Below are 16665 nucleotides of genomic sequence, written 5' to 3'. Positions count from 1 at the left end.
AAGAAAGAAGGAAGGAAAGATTGCCTGCCATCTTTTCATTATTTCTCTGGAATCCCCCCAGCGAGAGGGCACACAGACGAACTTGAGCAGCCGAGGCGTAATTAAACTTCCGCAAGTTGGGTCGCGGGCGCTGTTACAAACGCCTCGCCGCCATTTCTCATTACTTAACGGCGCCGTCTAAATGATACGCCGTCGCTGGGCAAATGAATCAGTATTTGGTGAGGGCAAGATGGCGGCCGTGTCGACCTGCACGTGTCACGTGCCCGCCACACATAACGTGACCCCCGATGAAGAAGTCTACTCGACTTAAGTACAAAATGACCTTGGCAAACTTCCAGCGTCGACTCGGACAGCAGTGGCTTTGCATAATTAACCATAATGCCATTACAAATCCAGTAGGTGGTGCTATTGAGCTTTTTCCACTTCAGATTTTATAAATGATACAGAGCAGTGATTCAACTAAAAATGAATCCTATAGTGGTTTGGTAATTTCCAAGTGATAGTCTGAATCTCTAGTAGACATTCAAATGTGTACTCCTTCATTTCAACTGCATTCTATTCAACAGCATTTGTCCTACAATGAATTGGTCGCTTGTGATTTGAATTAAATGGGGAAAAGTCTTGCATAAACCATGAGGGAGAATTTTTAAGCGAGGTGCCGAGCGCCCGCACAAAACGCACCACCGGAAACTCAAATGAAGTTCATATCGGCGAAATAATGGGCATTATTCAAAAAGCAGGCTGCTTACCACCAAAGTAGGAGCCATCTGACAGTTTGGTCTCCTTACTGCCTTTGGTCAATACGCTGACGACGCCGTGCTGGATGAAGTACATCTTTTTGCCGATGGTGCCTTCTCTAATGATGTAGTCCCCGGGCTGGAACACTTCGAATTTGAGTTTGGTGAGCATGGAGGTGACAAAGTTGGGGTCGGCATTGGCGAACAGCGGCATGGAGGCCACCAGTTTACGGCAGTTGAAGTTGATGATTTCCTGCGAGACGCAGAAAGAAAATGCAATGACCTGACACAACTCCACGTAGGAAAGGATATTAGAGGAAACAATGACATTTGTTTTTCCTTTCCTGAGATCCTCCATCATTGCCAGTGTAAAGGTAAAATGTCAGCAAATGTGAAGTGAACTGTGGGGAATGCCAAGCGGTAGCCGAGCGGGCTTATTTTCCGTATGCCGGGCGCGCGTCGTTATCCACGCACCCGGAAGACGCCGGTTGCCATACCTCTCGGAGTGGCTCGTTCAGCTCCCCTAGGATGCTCTCCTCGTCGAACATCTTGCCTTGGTAGCGATGCTCGTAGTAGTCGTGGATCCTCTGTCTCATGTCTGCCGGCAACTTGTGGAAGGACATGTACTGTTCCACTTGCTTGTACTGTGGGAGAAAAATCAAGCCGGAAAGGACATCAATACATGGTGGTTGGTTGTGAAAATAAAATCACATTTTAAAAGTTTGTTTTATTTGGATATAATAACCCCAAACAATAACCCAATAAAGCATTGAAATAATACTTAGCTATTTTTAATCCGACTCTTGTAATGAGGTTGACATCAAAGACACACACCAGCAAAGACATATCACAGAGTTTCAGTTTGTCAAAGGTGCTGTTAGTCTTTATGCTGTTTGTTCTGAACAAAAGCACGACAGTGTGTACGGGAGAAGCCGAAATGCACATCAAAGCTCGCTGCCGGGTCCCTCGGGGAAAAATAACAGATAGCATCCTTGACCCTCAACCAAAGAAAACGCCCTCCAACGAAAAAAGAATCTAAATCTGATGATGCTAGAGCTTCACTTTGATCTCTACAATCTCTACATTGAACTGCTCGGATGACCTTTGGTAGCCCTCCCACTCGCAAACTTCGTTATATCAGTCACCGAGTGATCTGAGAAGGGGATGATTCAAGGCGGGGGATCGCAAACCTTTTGGGTCTGGGAACCCTGAACATTGAGCCTCGTAAACGCCAATTTGAAAAGGCTATCACAACAGCGGACAGGATCCTGACCAACTCTTTGTAAACCAAAGTGTACTAAGACAGGACGGCTCTCCAACGTGACATTAAAACTGCACCACACATCTGTGGAATAGCTTTCACACCACGACGCCACATACAGCATATGACAGGCGTGCCACAAAGAGGGCACGGAACATTAGCAGAGAGAGCACACATCCAAAAAGAGTATCACAGGCAGAAACAAAAGACAATAACAAAGCTTCTAACCACATGCTATCAGAGTCTAACCGCACTGTGCAATATTTGGTTTTTGAAAACTTGCTCACGTAAGCGTGAAAAAATATCAACACCTCTCCTTGCTTATTTGATTGTGACTACTAGACTAGACTGAAACTGCATTGGCATACACAAAATACAAAACTGGAGACCCCAGACTGTTGAGCAACTACAAGAATGGGGTAAAAAAAAATATATTCTTGAATGCTTATTGAGTGTTGTTAGAAGGAAAGGTGATGTAAGACAGTGGAAAACATGGCCATTTTTTTTTTAAACGTGCAGCAAAGACATTATATATCTTGCCTCTACAGTGTATCAATTACGTTTTATTATATTCCATTTTTATTTACGTTTATTTACACAATGCAATTGGGGTTTGTACCGTGGTTGTTTTGGACAGACAAACAAATGTAAAACGACCGTAGTAAATGAAATACTTCATCCATATGATGGATGAATGAATGGCTTGTGTCACGAGGGTAATTTACTTTACTGATGTGACGATGAAAGGAAAATGGCAAGGTGCAGAGGAGAAAAAAAAAACGCAGGCATCCGATTGGCTGGCGGAGTACGGCGGGGTCTTCACGAGCATGTGAGGCTTCAAAGGCTGAGGTTATTATATTTTCATTCACATTCATGAAAATATACTGTCAGCATCTAATAAATCCATTTACCCCTGGCTTTCATCTTACAACGCAAGACAATGTCCCCATGCTTTTCCTTTTCAAATCCCTTCGAGTGCACGACACCGGCCAAGTATGTTAATCAGTGCTGCGCGAAGGCTGACAGATGTAAAGAAAGCGACCTATGAGCTGACGAGATGATTTCCTGCTTGACAGGAAATTAGCTTATTGCCGCGCAGCCGCCACCACCGTCCCTGCTTTGACACTCCACTTGGACAAATCTACAAATGTGATGAGAACATTATACATGGTGCACTTTTATATTAACAATCACAATATTTTTTATGTTTTCATCCCATTGTACCGCTGAAGGTGAAATTGCGAATATGCTATGTTAGCTAACGCTCATGAGCTCATTTCCACCCAAAATTACTCTTAAAAAGGATTTTTTTTCTCTGTACTCATGTAGAATATAGTCCCTGGATTCACTGATATCCTTTTGAGTGTTAATTACCGTATTTTACAGAAATTCTAGTCTACAGAATGAAATAGTCACGCATGATACCGTTAGTAATGTATATGTATATGACATCGTTCCTATTTTCCCCCATTTCCACTTGGTCCCGTGCAGCTCTCTATGCAAACGCTGATGTTTTTGTTGTTGTTGTTATTACGATGTGAATAATTCATTTAGATGTCAGCCACTTGATTATACATTCTAAACATTTATTGCTCACCCCTCCACCCACTGCTCTGTCACCTTCTTGCTAACCTTGTGTGGCTCAGTCAAAAGTCAGCGGCAGGAACAAAGGCCTCATTAAAATACTGTCGCATAGCTTTGTTTTTCGATTGATGTGTACATGCAGACAGTGCCACATGCGGTGGTCGGCTCCGTTTTGTTCTGTGCTTTTGAAATCCTGCATTTAGCCACTGATGGCCTGGTTGGTTATTTTATACTATTATATCTCCACAATGTTAATCTTTGTATGTGCTGCGTCAAACATTACATTTTCAGAAACAACTTTGTAAGGGTAAAGCAGTGAATGTGCTCGATTAAAATAAGTCAATACATTTGATTCATTTGCAATAGTAATAATGATAATAATTTGTTTTTGTATTTTATACTACGTGAATAATAGTGATCTAAAAACTGATCAAGAGTGGAGATAAGTAAATACATGATATACAAAACTTAAGATTGAATGTGTGGACCCCGTGGGTACATTAACAGTCCTGGGACTGGGCTATAACTCTGCATGGCAGACTGAAGAATGAAAACGTGTTAAATTACCGTCGTCAGTCAGGTCTGGACTAATGAGAAGCGAGTGGCTTTTTCTGTAAGGCAGAATGAGACTTAAGCTCTTCAACTTGTTGACAGCTGTGTCCTTGGGTTGATTGTATCCTCTGTGGATTATAGACACGCTTTTTTGGCCAAAGACAAACATCGTTTTCATAAAAGGATCATTCCTACACTGGGTGTCTTTTTTTCCCTAAATTGTTAAAATTTGGATTCTCTCGTGTTGTTTGTTTTGCAAATATTGCTGGTGTCCAACAAGAAACATTTATTGTATCTCCAATTGTATCTCCAATTTCCAAAATCCAATTCTTCTTCAATAAATCAAAAAATGGATAACTAACAATTTCTGGGGCGCAATTTTTATAAACAGTTTTTATGGTACAGTACAATACGTGCCTTTTTATTGAAGAAAATATTTTTGTTTCAAAATGAAATTCGTTTCGTTTTATTTTAAAGCAGTCAATATTACAGAATATTTGCTGATGTATAAATGTGGCTTGGTTGGCCAAGTTTGAGAGCTCGTTGAGCTCCACAGATGCTCATTTTGAGATCGCTTATTAACTCACCCCACTCTGCAGGAAACTTGCTTAATTGCCAAGTGTTAATTAGAGATTTAAATGGGAGGGGCAGCATGGTCCAATTTGAAGTGAACACGCTTGGGACCGACGTGTCTCAACAAGCCACTCAATGGACGGCGTCCCTCTTGGAATTAACTATAGCGCCATCCGACACCAGTGTTAAAGCTCTGATGTGAAAAGTTCAAGTATAACAGAGCGTCCGTGAGTAACGAGACACAAATGAGGGAGATTATCTCCTCTTTCTGCAGCGCCCCCACATCCAACCCACCCTCCCCTTTCCCATCGTACATTTCCATTTTCATAGATGAAGATAAGCGGCGGCGGCTTATAGGCGAGCCGGAATGGCAAGCGTGCCCCGTGCACACGTGCAGCCATCTTGTGCCCCCAATCTGCACAGATGGAATTCTCTTCTGTACCGCCGATACAAGATGGAGCCATCCTGTAAGTAACAATCTGGTTTCTTTGAGAACCAGACCAAAATTCAATGTGAATTGGTCACATTATGGGCTGTCAAAAATATATTTAGAATTGATTATTCCATCGTTTAATCGAATAATCGGATACAACCTTTTCTTAGCATACAAGATAGAACCATCTTGCAAGTACCAACCTGTTCCTTTGAGAACCAGACCAAAATGAAATGTGAATCAGTCACATTATGGGCTGTCACAAATATTTTTAGAATTGATTATTCTTTAGATTATTCCATCGCTTAATCGAATACCCTGATAAAACTTTGTTTAGCATAAAAGTGGATGACGAAATGTTTTCCCATATACTGTTTATTAACCAAATATTGTTTATTTGATGTTGTTTAGTTAATCATAAAAAGAACTGAACAACAACTAAACATGAAAGAGCACCCACCAACCATTTTGAAATTGATTCTCCTATTGATGTGGTTATTGTTTTACAAAACTCTGTTTTCATTCAACATAAAAGCCAAGTTTTTATGAATAAACAAAAATTAAATATGATGATAATAGTTGTCGATTAATTTGATAATCGAATAGTTGTCGATTAACCGATTAATATTGATAGCACTACTCACATTATGCTTGATTGTGAAAAGAATGCTAAGGAACCAACAACTGTGCTGAAATATCGATATTCTATGTAAAAATACATTAATTTGAACTTATTAAAACATCAATACCTATAAAATGCCACTAAGTGACAGTGTCGCTCTTCACACACCTTCTTATTCCTTCTCCATTACGCGTCGGTCAAAGGATGAGTTGCTTTACTTTATTTCCCAGCTTCGCTTTGTGTCTTCCACAATCTATTTACACACGGCGCAGGATTGGCAAGCTGCATGTGAAAATGAACCTAATAATGCAATTTCTCATCTCAGTGGGGGCCACACTTCAACTCCTCATCCTTTTTAGTATTTCGTGTGATTGCCCGGCTCTCTTACTTTGTGGAACAGTTAACAGGCTGCCTGATTCCTATTTAAGAGCCCATTTAAGCCGGCTTGCTCGCTTCTGACAGCGCGGGCATTTATCTCCTGGTGCCATATTGTAATAGAATTCTATTCAGGAAAGATTATACCGTCGTTTTCTGATGATAATTTTTACCATCTTTGAGAGCAGAGTGTTTTTTTCCCCCCATCGTCTCCTGCTCTTTCCCATGTGAAAAGCTTGGAGATTTTTTTTGTTCAAATGTCCCGGACGGAAAAATGTGAAACTTTGATTTTCGTGAGCTACGACAAAAGTCTGATGGAAAATCCTTTTTTTTTTTCCATCCAGAATGTAGCTCTGCACACTTTACCACTAGGCAGTAGAAGAGGTGTGTGTTCTTGCCTGATCTTTTCCAAAATACTAAATTATAATTAGAGGGATTAGATGTTATGTTTATCAAAGATGGGGTTGCGGCTATCTTGGAGTCTAACTGAGATGTGCCCGGACATTAGTTTTGCACCTCCCCGACACAATAAATGCAAACAACAGTACAGCAAAATGAATAAATAAAATAGAATGTCTGCAGCGTGAGGGAAAAATACTTTGAGTTTGCAAGTAATCTAACTGAAAAGATAATCCCTCCCATTCCCACAGTAAGGAAATTCACTGTGATGACGCAACATCGAAACCGACTGGGGGCTTCGGTATCGACCCAGCGATCTTCCAATTACCGGCCACTCAAACCTCTCAATCACCATGCCACACAAAACAATTTAGAAATGGTTTGAATATCTTTGCATAAACACGGACTTTAAATCTTCTCAGCTACGAGCAGAAAGGTAAAATGGAGTCCAATCAAATGCAATCTAAATAATACCCACAATTACTATCACAAATATAAAAATATGACTTCTACAGCTTTTACACAAACATTACCGACTTTTTTTTAATATTTTTAGTGGCCCAAATTATTTATTTATTTATTTATTTATTTATTCAATCATTTATTTATTTATTTATTTATTTATTTTCTATATTTATTCCGCTGCTTCAGGCAAATCCCTTTATTTGGTTGAATGATTATTTCCACTTAATCTTTATTTTTTTAAATCAACAAAAAGCATTTATTTGAAAATGTATGTCTTTTGAAGCAGACATATAAAATGAAATCATTGTTGCAGTTCTTTATGATGCTTTTACAATTGCAATAAAACCTGTCTTATAACACAAGTCTGGCCTTCAATGTTCAGTACAGTATAGTATATTGCAATGAAGACTTTTTTTTAAATTTAATATGATCTTGGCTGAGGTATCAACCATGAACATGTGTTTAGTTTCATGGCACCAATAAAGACGTGCCATTATCCAGCCTATATGCACTTTTAAGTACCTCACCTTGCTTGCTCGTCCTTCTAATGCCTCTCACAGTTTATGGTGTTAAAGATGTGTTTATGGGAGCTAGAATTACCGCATGCCGGTGCTTCCCTGAGCCTGACTTTGCAAGTTCATTAACATGCATTAAATGCTTGTGACAGGTCACATTTTTATGAGCTTATGGCCTATTAAAGAAAGGAATCCACCACATAATATGCAAATGACCAGTGTGAAGGCATCTGTGTTGATTAACATGTTGCTAGTTGATACTGGCTGTTGGGCTTTGCTTGATGAAGTTAAGTAAATGCCGCTAATTTCATAATATTAGCTCCGGCTGAATTTACAACACAATAAGTCAATGAGTCGCCAAGTCGACACGAGGACTCTTCATCAATGTTGCTAATTACGTTTTTAGCATCTTCCAATGGGACTGTATACAATTATTATATTATGAATTAATATAAATATTCCACAATTACTTACGTCAATAATATTCAGTATATTAGTAACATATTTTGTATGCTTTTTTGTAGTTAATATGCATATTTAATTGTAATTTATGCATATTTCATGTTTATAAAACCCTTCTCAATTCCGAAACACGGCATTGGCAAAGAGCCCCCTTGCAGTGCACGGTAGAGAGCGTCTTATCACCAAAGTGTGCGAAAAAGATAAACGGGAGAACCCGCCATCTTAAAATTTAATTGCTTGCCGCAGAAATAACCTGTCTGCAGGCTGCGAGAGTGCAGGGGTGTTTTCATGTGAGCAGCGAGGGGGATTCCTGAGGATCTTTAGGTAGGTAGTGAGTGAACCCAGAAAATGAAAAATGTGGCTTTAGGACGTTTAAGAATGCTGGAACATGCCAGCTGTTTAGGAATGATACTAAAATTACACTTTGATTTTTTTATTTATTTTTCCTGTGAAACCTAACTTTCTCGAAGCAATACATTAATACCGCCAATCAAAACAAAAGCTGAGATTTAACTGTCAGCACGTTGCCGTTCAGATCCGTTGTATTAGTGGCACGAGTCATCCTGGCCGTGAAGGTGAAACATTAAACACGTCCACTCTGCGCTACCTGTAAGTCCCATTACATCATCGAAGCTCTTTCACTCCCTCTCATCCACCCTCTGAATATAAGCGAGACCAACATCCGACGGAGGCCACCCTCCCATCTATTCTCTCCCACGCGCCACAGACGGCTAGAAATGTGGCAGCCCGGCAGCTCAGCTCATTATCGCCCACGCCGGGCGCCTGTGGAAGGCGGCTTCAATGAGCCAGCTGTCGGGGCTTCCCCCCCTCCCTAACAAAGTGGGAATGCTGGGGTTCCTCGCCGCATGAGGTTGCCCAAATAGAAAAAATCATGGTCTGCTTAGCAAAGCATCTTACTGGAGACAGACGGTCCAACTTCAGGTTGCCGGATGCTCAGTGAGATTTTTTAAACTGTCAAAACATTTGACACATTGTAGGATGAGAAAGCTATTTGACGATGGGAAAAAGGTGAGCATGACTAAACCTGACAGTACACAAAAGGGCACATCAAATCTTGGAGGCGGTTCATAGTGAGATGGGAATTCCTATGTTCAGTGCAGTATTCCATGGTATCACACATTTGCTGCTTGCAATTCTTCTAAAGATCACGCATGTGTTTAACTGGACTATATACTTCCAAATATTAATTTAGCAAGACTTGGATACGGAGAAGACAATGTTCCAAACCGCATGGCACACTATGTTTGGGGAGATCGGTCGGCAGTGGCCGCCAGGATCATAGTGCAAACGTATTATTATATCCTGATTGCTTCAATGGTGCTTGACTTGATTGCCTCAGCACACAAGTGGACTTTTCTACGCTACTTTATACATTGTACCATTTCATGGACTAGGTAGATACTTTTTGAAAGTGAGTTGCGGAACTCAAGGCTAGCAGTGCATAAGGGTAAAGGGGAAGGATAAATCTATTTTTAAAATACATTTCTTTATTTTTATATTGTATATTTCTGATGTTATATATTTATATCATGTTTTTATTTTGAAAATATATATTTTATGTAGTATATATTTTTTATAGATTGTTTTTATTTAAAAAAAATATTTTACTATATTTTTATATTGTATATTTCTGATGTTATATACTTATATCATGATTTTATTTTGAAAATATATATTTTATGTATATAGATTGTTTTTATATATTTGTTTTTATTTAAAAAAAAAAGTTTTTTAAAATGGCTGATTTTGGTTCTGGAACGTCTCCTAAGCATTAAATGGGAGTTCATCCTAATACAACCTTTCTTTTGACTCACCTTCTCTTGGTACTGCCGTCGTGACGAGTCCAACGACTGGATGAGGGCGGTGGCGTGGCCCACAAACATGGCGTAACACGTAGCGCCCACGATCATGCTAAGGATGGTCAGCCATACGTCGGTCATGCCCACCGGGGGATACATGCCGTAGCCGATGCACAGCATGTGGCTCATGGCTTTAAACAGGGCGTAGGAATACTGCTGTCCCCACGTGTCGTTCTGCAGGGGGGGAAAAAAACAAACAAACAAACAGTAAATGCATACCGCCATCTTGCTAATCCAGTCAAAGGCACGTTCAAATGTCAGCGGGGCTCTTCGCCAGCTCGCCCGCACGCCTTCTTCAAAGACGCAAAGCAATGGCAGCTGTCCACTTGAGGCAGCTGGCAGAGTGCGCCGCCTCAATATGCAAAGGCACCGATCCGACATTTTGGGCCCAAACGTGCAAAACGGGAGCCCGAGCACAGGCGAATAAGGCGTGACACACACGGGAGACGCTGGCGTGTGTGGCAGGAAACTAGGTCAGCCATTTAGAAAAAATGCCATTTCTCGCCGGGTTTTCTTATTTGTAGATAAATGGCCTCCACATTTTTTTTTCTTTTACCCTCTTTAGATCTTTGTGGTAGTTCATGGTCAATCAATAGAAATTTCTCCTGGGAGTTGACATGTCTAAATTGCTTTCAAACTAATTTCCACAGTCGAAAAAAAAAGCGGAGATAGCCATTTTATTAGCGCCACTCGTGGAAAGGTAGGAAGCGATGACCCGGTGAAATAATGGCGGAGGCTTGAGGTCTAAAAATTTGTATCGCAGAGTGCACATACCATGACAGAGTTGTTTTTTAATTGCTTGTATTCACATAGTTGGGTCTCTGTAGTATTTCTTATTACATGGAACCATTATCATGTCTAAAACTAAGCAGACCAGCACACATTTGGCAGAAACTAGCAAAGCAGTATCCACCATATTGTTAAATTATTAACTGAAAGCGACATCAGCAAATCCAGCTCAGTGAGCATCAAATCAAGACAATCAAGAATCAGTTGATACGACATAGTATATATCGTATGCTTTTATTCAGCGTCAATCGTCCTGCCAACCTGGGATCCAATCAAAAATCTACCCGACGTAATAAAAACTCCACACCAGTATTCTGTTGTCAAGAAACATTGCCTGATGTGAACAGAACCTGAACCCATCTTGAAAAGGGTCACAGGAATATCTCTAAATCTGTCCATCATAACAGATGGAGAAAATCTAGCACTGTTGAGACTCTTCCTAAGAGCGGTTGTCATGTAAAGATGACTGCAAGAGCATGCCGCAGAATGCTCGATGAGATAAAGAAAAATCTGGCTAAAGACTTACAGAAATCTCTGGCACGCGCTGCCATCTTGACAAATCGATGATAAGTAAAAGAGTAAACAAGAATGGATGCCATGGAGGAAGCCACTGTTTACTTGACAAGAGAGCTCTTACAGATCTCAGAACTGTTTCGTGCGCTGTTATTCTTAGAACTCGGGGTATTTTGACCATGTTAGACATTTCATTAAAACACCTGAGAAATGTTTTTAATTTGAAAAGAAATATTATACTGATGTCGACTTCAATGACTCGAGCAGAATTGAAGTAATGCAGAACCCCAGGTAATAAGGGAGGGGGCTGCTATAGCCTGGAATGGAAAAAGCAGAAGATTTATTTGTTATTCCGTCACACTGAGAACTATTCTTCTAGTTAATGCAATTAATTAGACAGCATTTAGTGTGTGAAAGAAAAAAAAGAGCTGCCGGATGAGAAGCTTCATGTTTCCATCTCGCAGGATTTAGAGTGCATATTTTTTGTTGCTCAGCTCGGGGACATCCGAATGAAAGAGGATGTTGAACATTTCGGTTCTCTCGTGTTGCTAAACGAGGTTACAAAATACCAAATGCAAAGTCCTTGCTATAGGGGTGTAACAAAAAAAAAAACTATTCGAATTGGAAAAATCGGTTTTGATTGAAAATCGAACAGTCCTTGAATTGTATCAAACTACATGTATCGAGATATGAATCGTCTTTTAGTAGTGAGATGCATACGCCTAGCAAACATTCAGGCTCACACCTTCACATCAATTACAATTTAGAGTCAACTGTGAAGCCCATTTCAGTATTGTTGCTAACCAACTCAGCAGCACCGACCGAAGCACATTTACGGTCATTCAGATTACTTAAAGTGTACAGACAGGTTATAAACAAGTTCCCTTTTCCGTGTTAAAAACTCATCTTGAATAACAATTAGCTGACGGGGTTGTTCTACAACATTGTGTGTATCCGTGCTTACATTTTGTTGAATTTACACCTGCAGTGTCAATCCAGGCAAAAGGTCGGAAGTCTGATGACTGAAAAAAAAATTCTGACGCCGACAGGCACGTATTGTAGGCTAAAATTAGCTAAACTGTGCAACATCTCAAGGGAAATGGGTGTGCAACATCTGTCGTTTCTCATGATGGAAGGGGAGGCGTACGGAGCAAACGAGTGCTCGGCATGTCAGCGAGGCACCGAGGCATGATGAACCAAATACATCATACCTTGAGCGATGTAACTACTCATGTGACATCTGTTCTGGCACGCACAGCTGACTGCGAGCCGTATATTCTCCTCAGAGTGGGCTCTCGCCGTAGTATTTGCTCAACGCCGTTCCCTTCGATTACATCAATTATTCAGCCACTTTGGTTAGCGTCAAATGCTAACAAGAGCGCGGACCTCAAGGACGGCTCACTATTTGACACAGGCCAAATCAATTACTCTTTGGCTATTCCTGAACTTCTTCTATGCGCCACAAACTACTTTTGCTGAACACTAGTTGTTGCTTCTTGTAAGAATATGAAATCGTCTTTAAGCTTATCCAGGGGGCCTCTTTTAACAAGTGTGCGTAAAGCGTGCGTTTCAACATTCCCAAGTCAAGTATGGGATTTATCAATTTGGACTTGTGTGTCAAGACGGGCAAATTTACACACAGATCAGGCCATGCATATAAACCTTGTGATAGAACTACAATTAGAACATCTATAAAGACAGCAAAATGGATTGATGAAAGCACCATCAATTGGTCCAATAAGAAGCAGAGGCAGGCTGACTGTGTTTATCTGTTAGCTACCCGAACACAATAATAATTCATTTGAAGATGAAGGACTTTCGGGGAATCTAAAATTTTCAAGAAAAAAAAATGCCTTTCATTCTCAAAATAATGATCATAATTACAAGAAATGTGATGTTCTTGGAAACAACATGCCAGATTATCAAGTAAATGCCAAAAGGCATCTGTGGATCGTACACGAAAATGCTTCACACAAATATCTATTGATGCATCAAATTCTGCAGACATTCTCTTGGCTGAGACCTTCCCTTTGCACAAAGGCTGCTTTTAACACCAAATGTAATCACTTCTAAGAGGTGCCTGTTGGGTCGAAACCAATAAGCCTATTCAATCTGCGCCGCCTGTATTCCAACACGCACCATCACTTTTATTTTTTATAAATTTCCCAGTGATGACTAACACACGGCACACAATGGCACCGGTGGTTTCCGAGAGACGCTGACCTTCGCGCATATATTGATGAGCCATCACTTAGGGAAGCAGTCTCCTCAGTGGCGTTAGGTAGAGGTTAAATGTACGTTTGATTCATTGGGATGTACACTGAAAGGGAAGCGGGGTAGCACACTGATCAATTTCTTGGCCTCACAAAAATAGGCTATAAATTATGGTGGGTAACCTGTCGCATGCTAAGGTAACGTGAGGCTATTGGATACACGGCCGATTTGGTCGTGACACGTTCGCCGTCTTTCACGGAAGCTTTTGTATATAAGAAATGTAGTTCCAGAAATTGGAAGGACGATAAAACGATAAACGTTAAAAGGTATCATTTAAGAATCAAATATAAAATCAATGCACATTTCACAAAATTGATTGCATGTGGGCACATTTGGCTGACAAATACAGTTGATTTAATTTCGGTTTTAAGATGACAGATACGCAAGACAAGGTCTCACAGGATGCTAAAGGGCTTTAGTGGAGTAATTACAGAGGTGGATGAAGGAGATAAGTCGGAGTATCGTCTGATTGGATCAGGCAGGAACACACAGAGGGGTTGGGATACCAACGCAGGAAAAACACTTACCACCATCTTATTTTTGGACACCCAGCAGTCAGCTGGGAAGTCCTGCAGCATGGGCACCAGGAACTGCAGGCAGCCGTCCCAGTGGCAAAGAAGCAGCATCATGCCGATAAGGTTGACGATCCTTACCATGGCGCTGGCCAGGTCGTAGGTCATGTGGAAGATCTGCAAGGAGAAAAGCAGGTAATTAAATTCCCAGAATCTCAGGGGATCGTAAAGCACGGTGTATTCCCGTACGCTGAAGGGATTGATCCTTTGTGTGGTGGCGTCAGTGGATGCGAAATTCTTTGGGAGGCAACATTCTTTGGTCTTTCGAGTGGCATCTGATTGGATGAGGTGTTCTGGGTATGTCCCAGTGGAAGGAGACCCTGGGGGGGGGTGACCAAGGACGCGATGGAGAGACTATGCCTCTCAGCTGGCTTGGGATCGCCCGGGATGAGCTGGATGAAGTGGCTGGGGAGAGGGAAGTCTGCTGAAGCTACTGACCCTGCAACCCGATTCCGGCTAAGCGGTAGAAAATGGATGGATGGACGTTTCAGTTGTAGGGATGGGGAGTAGTGAAAGGTTAATTACATTTTGCTAAAGTGCCTCGCAAAGCCAAAGCCTTCGACACATAGACGAGCAGGTACATGCAGATGTTCTGACAAGCCTCCTCAGGGAGACGCTTCCCTGTTTTCCCAAGGGTGACTTTGCTGAATCACTCCTATCATCGGCCACTCAGCCAAATACAATAATGGCAAGCCAGGGCGGAGGTAACGGCGCTCCTGGGCCGAGATTGTTTCACGGGCAGGGTTTGTTAATCCTAATGATAAATATACTCGCAAGGCGCTGCAGGACTTGTGGGCTGGTGTAGATTTTAATGGCCGTGGCCATTGGAAAGCCTCTTAATCCCACAGAAGAGCACGGCTAACTGCTCTACACCTGATTAAAATCCACTCAGGGCCTTTTAAGGGCTTGCGACTCAGACTGCGTAGTTCATCTTGGTTGTGAGCAAGAAATGATGACATCAACCCTTTCATCTGGTCATTTTTGTCCATTAAATGCATAAATACAGTTGTAAGTGTAGTTTGCTGTTGTTTTTGTTGTCTGTTTGGTTTAAGGTCTGAAATCAATTCAATGTCAGACAGTGCATAAAATATATTCTCCTCTTAATAACTGTGGTTCACGTATTTTCACTTGTATGGCATATTAAATTTGTGAGGATCTACTAATATTGAAGTAACATTGTCATGATTTGATGTTGATTTTAAGTATGCATTAAAAGGATGACATGAAAAAATTACTTTTAAAACTTTAAAACTAAGACTGAGTTCAATAGCAAATGTGGTTAAAATATTTTATGATGATCACAAAAGACAACATGAAATTAAAAGTGCCTGTTCAGTTAATAAAAAGATTATTGCATTTTTTTTCCTGCAGGGAACAATTGTTGTTTCGCTGCAGTAATAAGAAATTGTCAGTTGTTGTGGAATTGATTTGCTTGAAATTATTCTTATGTTTCTCATGCTTATTTGATCACCTGTAATGGATTTAAATGATGTTCATTGGAACTTCGGAGTGGGAAATCAACCATCTAATAGAATAAAGTGTCTGTTGTTGACTTCCCTGCTTGTTGATTCTATTCCTGTGCGTGTTTATTTGCTCGCGTGTTATGAACAAGGCGGCCGGTGTTGTGCTTCTGTCGGGACGATGCGAGAGGAGCCGCCACCGCCGCCGACGCTCTACCTTCAAATCACATCATTGTAACTCCATCATGGAAGAGCGCCTGTGAAAGTGCGCCAGGGTGCGAATCAAGCGTCGGGCAGCTTTTCTCAAGAGTGGATGACTGATACACAAAAAAACACGCCACTCTTTCCTGCCCATTTGCTTCCTACTGATGTTTAGCCCTGTGCGCTTTTGTTTGTTTCCCTTTTATTAAGGGTGTAATCTTCCTTTAAATGCAGTGGTTTGGAAAAAAAAAAACACTGCACGTTGTTGCAGGATGTCCAATTTCCTGTCACTGCTGTAATGGCATTCCATAAACTTAAAAGTGTTCAATTCACTTCTGTGGCAATTGAATAAATCATGAGGTACCCCTCATTTTCCTGTCTCATCACAAAGCTCCTGATATATTTTTCATTTCATTTCACAAATCGTATTTCCAGATGGGAAATGACTGCTTTTAAGTCAAATGGAAGGAAATTTAAGCAAAAAGCTATTTGTGGCACACTTACAGGTGCTGGTCAATGAATAGGACTAATTTGCAATTGTTTACAATTTTTAAAGCATTTTTTTAGTAAGTCAGGTGTAGAGTTCTCAAGGATTTAAAATAAAAATAAAATTGTGCTATAATTTTCAAAACACATCCTAATTTTTTTATTTTTTTTATATGAGCATGCAAATTTTAATGTAATGAGTCGCGTCGTAATTACCCCGTGCTAATCATCACCCGTGCTTGATTGACACACGATTTCAGTGTGACAAGTAATGAGCTTTATCAATTAAATCAATCCATGCGTGCCTCAAAGTTCATTTCTAATCAGCTAACACCATGGCTGACCCGCGGGAAGTGTTTCTCTTCTGCAAAAAGAAAAAAAAAAATGGCCTTCACCGAGATGTCATGTGCATGCATGCCGTCATGGTGGATGAAGTGCATGCGGTGAATGAGAAGTGGGCCTGGGAGTGGACCACAGGGAACACCCTTCCATCATCCGTCTAAACAGGCCTG

General features: G+C 40.9%; 1 protein-coding gene across 1 annotated transcript in view; it reads right to left on the bottom strand.

The window, feature by feature from the left end:
- Positions 1-16665, bottom strand: part of hcn4 (hyperpolarization activated cyclic nucleotide-gated potassium channel 4) — a 57692-nt gene that overhangs the window by 18516 nt on the left and 22511 nt on the right. The window contains exons 3-6 of the mRNA XM_085907984.1: positions 13962-14123; positions 9814-10032; positions 1235-1381; positions 750-990 (exon numbers count right to left, since the gene is read on the bottom strand). Coding sequence (XP_085764110.1) covers positions 750-990; positions 1235-1381; positions 9814-10032; positions 13962-14123 — 769 coding nt within the window. The remainder of the gene's footprint in view (positions 1-749; positions 991-1234; positions 1382-9813; positions 10033-13961; positions 14124-16665) is intronic.

This window comes from Syngnathus leptorhynchus, chromosome 3 (assembly GCF_054491065.1).
Source record: "Syngnathus leptorhynchus isolate UIUO chromosome 3, UIUO_Slep, whole genome shotgun sequence".
NCBI classification, from domain to species: Eukaryota; Metazoa; Chordata; class Actinopteri; order Syngnathiformes; family Syngnathidae; genus Syngnathus; species Syngnathus leptorhynchus.
Note: the sequence above shows the minus strand (reverse complement) of the source record. Positions and strands in the feature narration are given on the sequence as shown.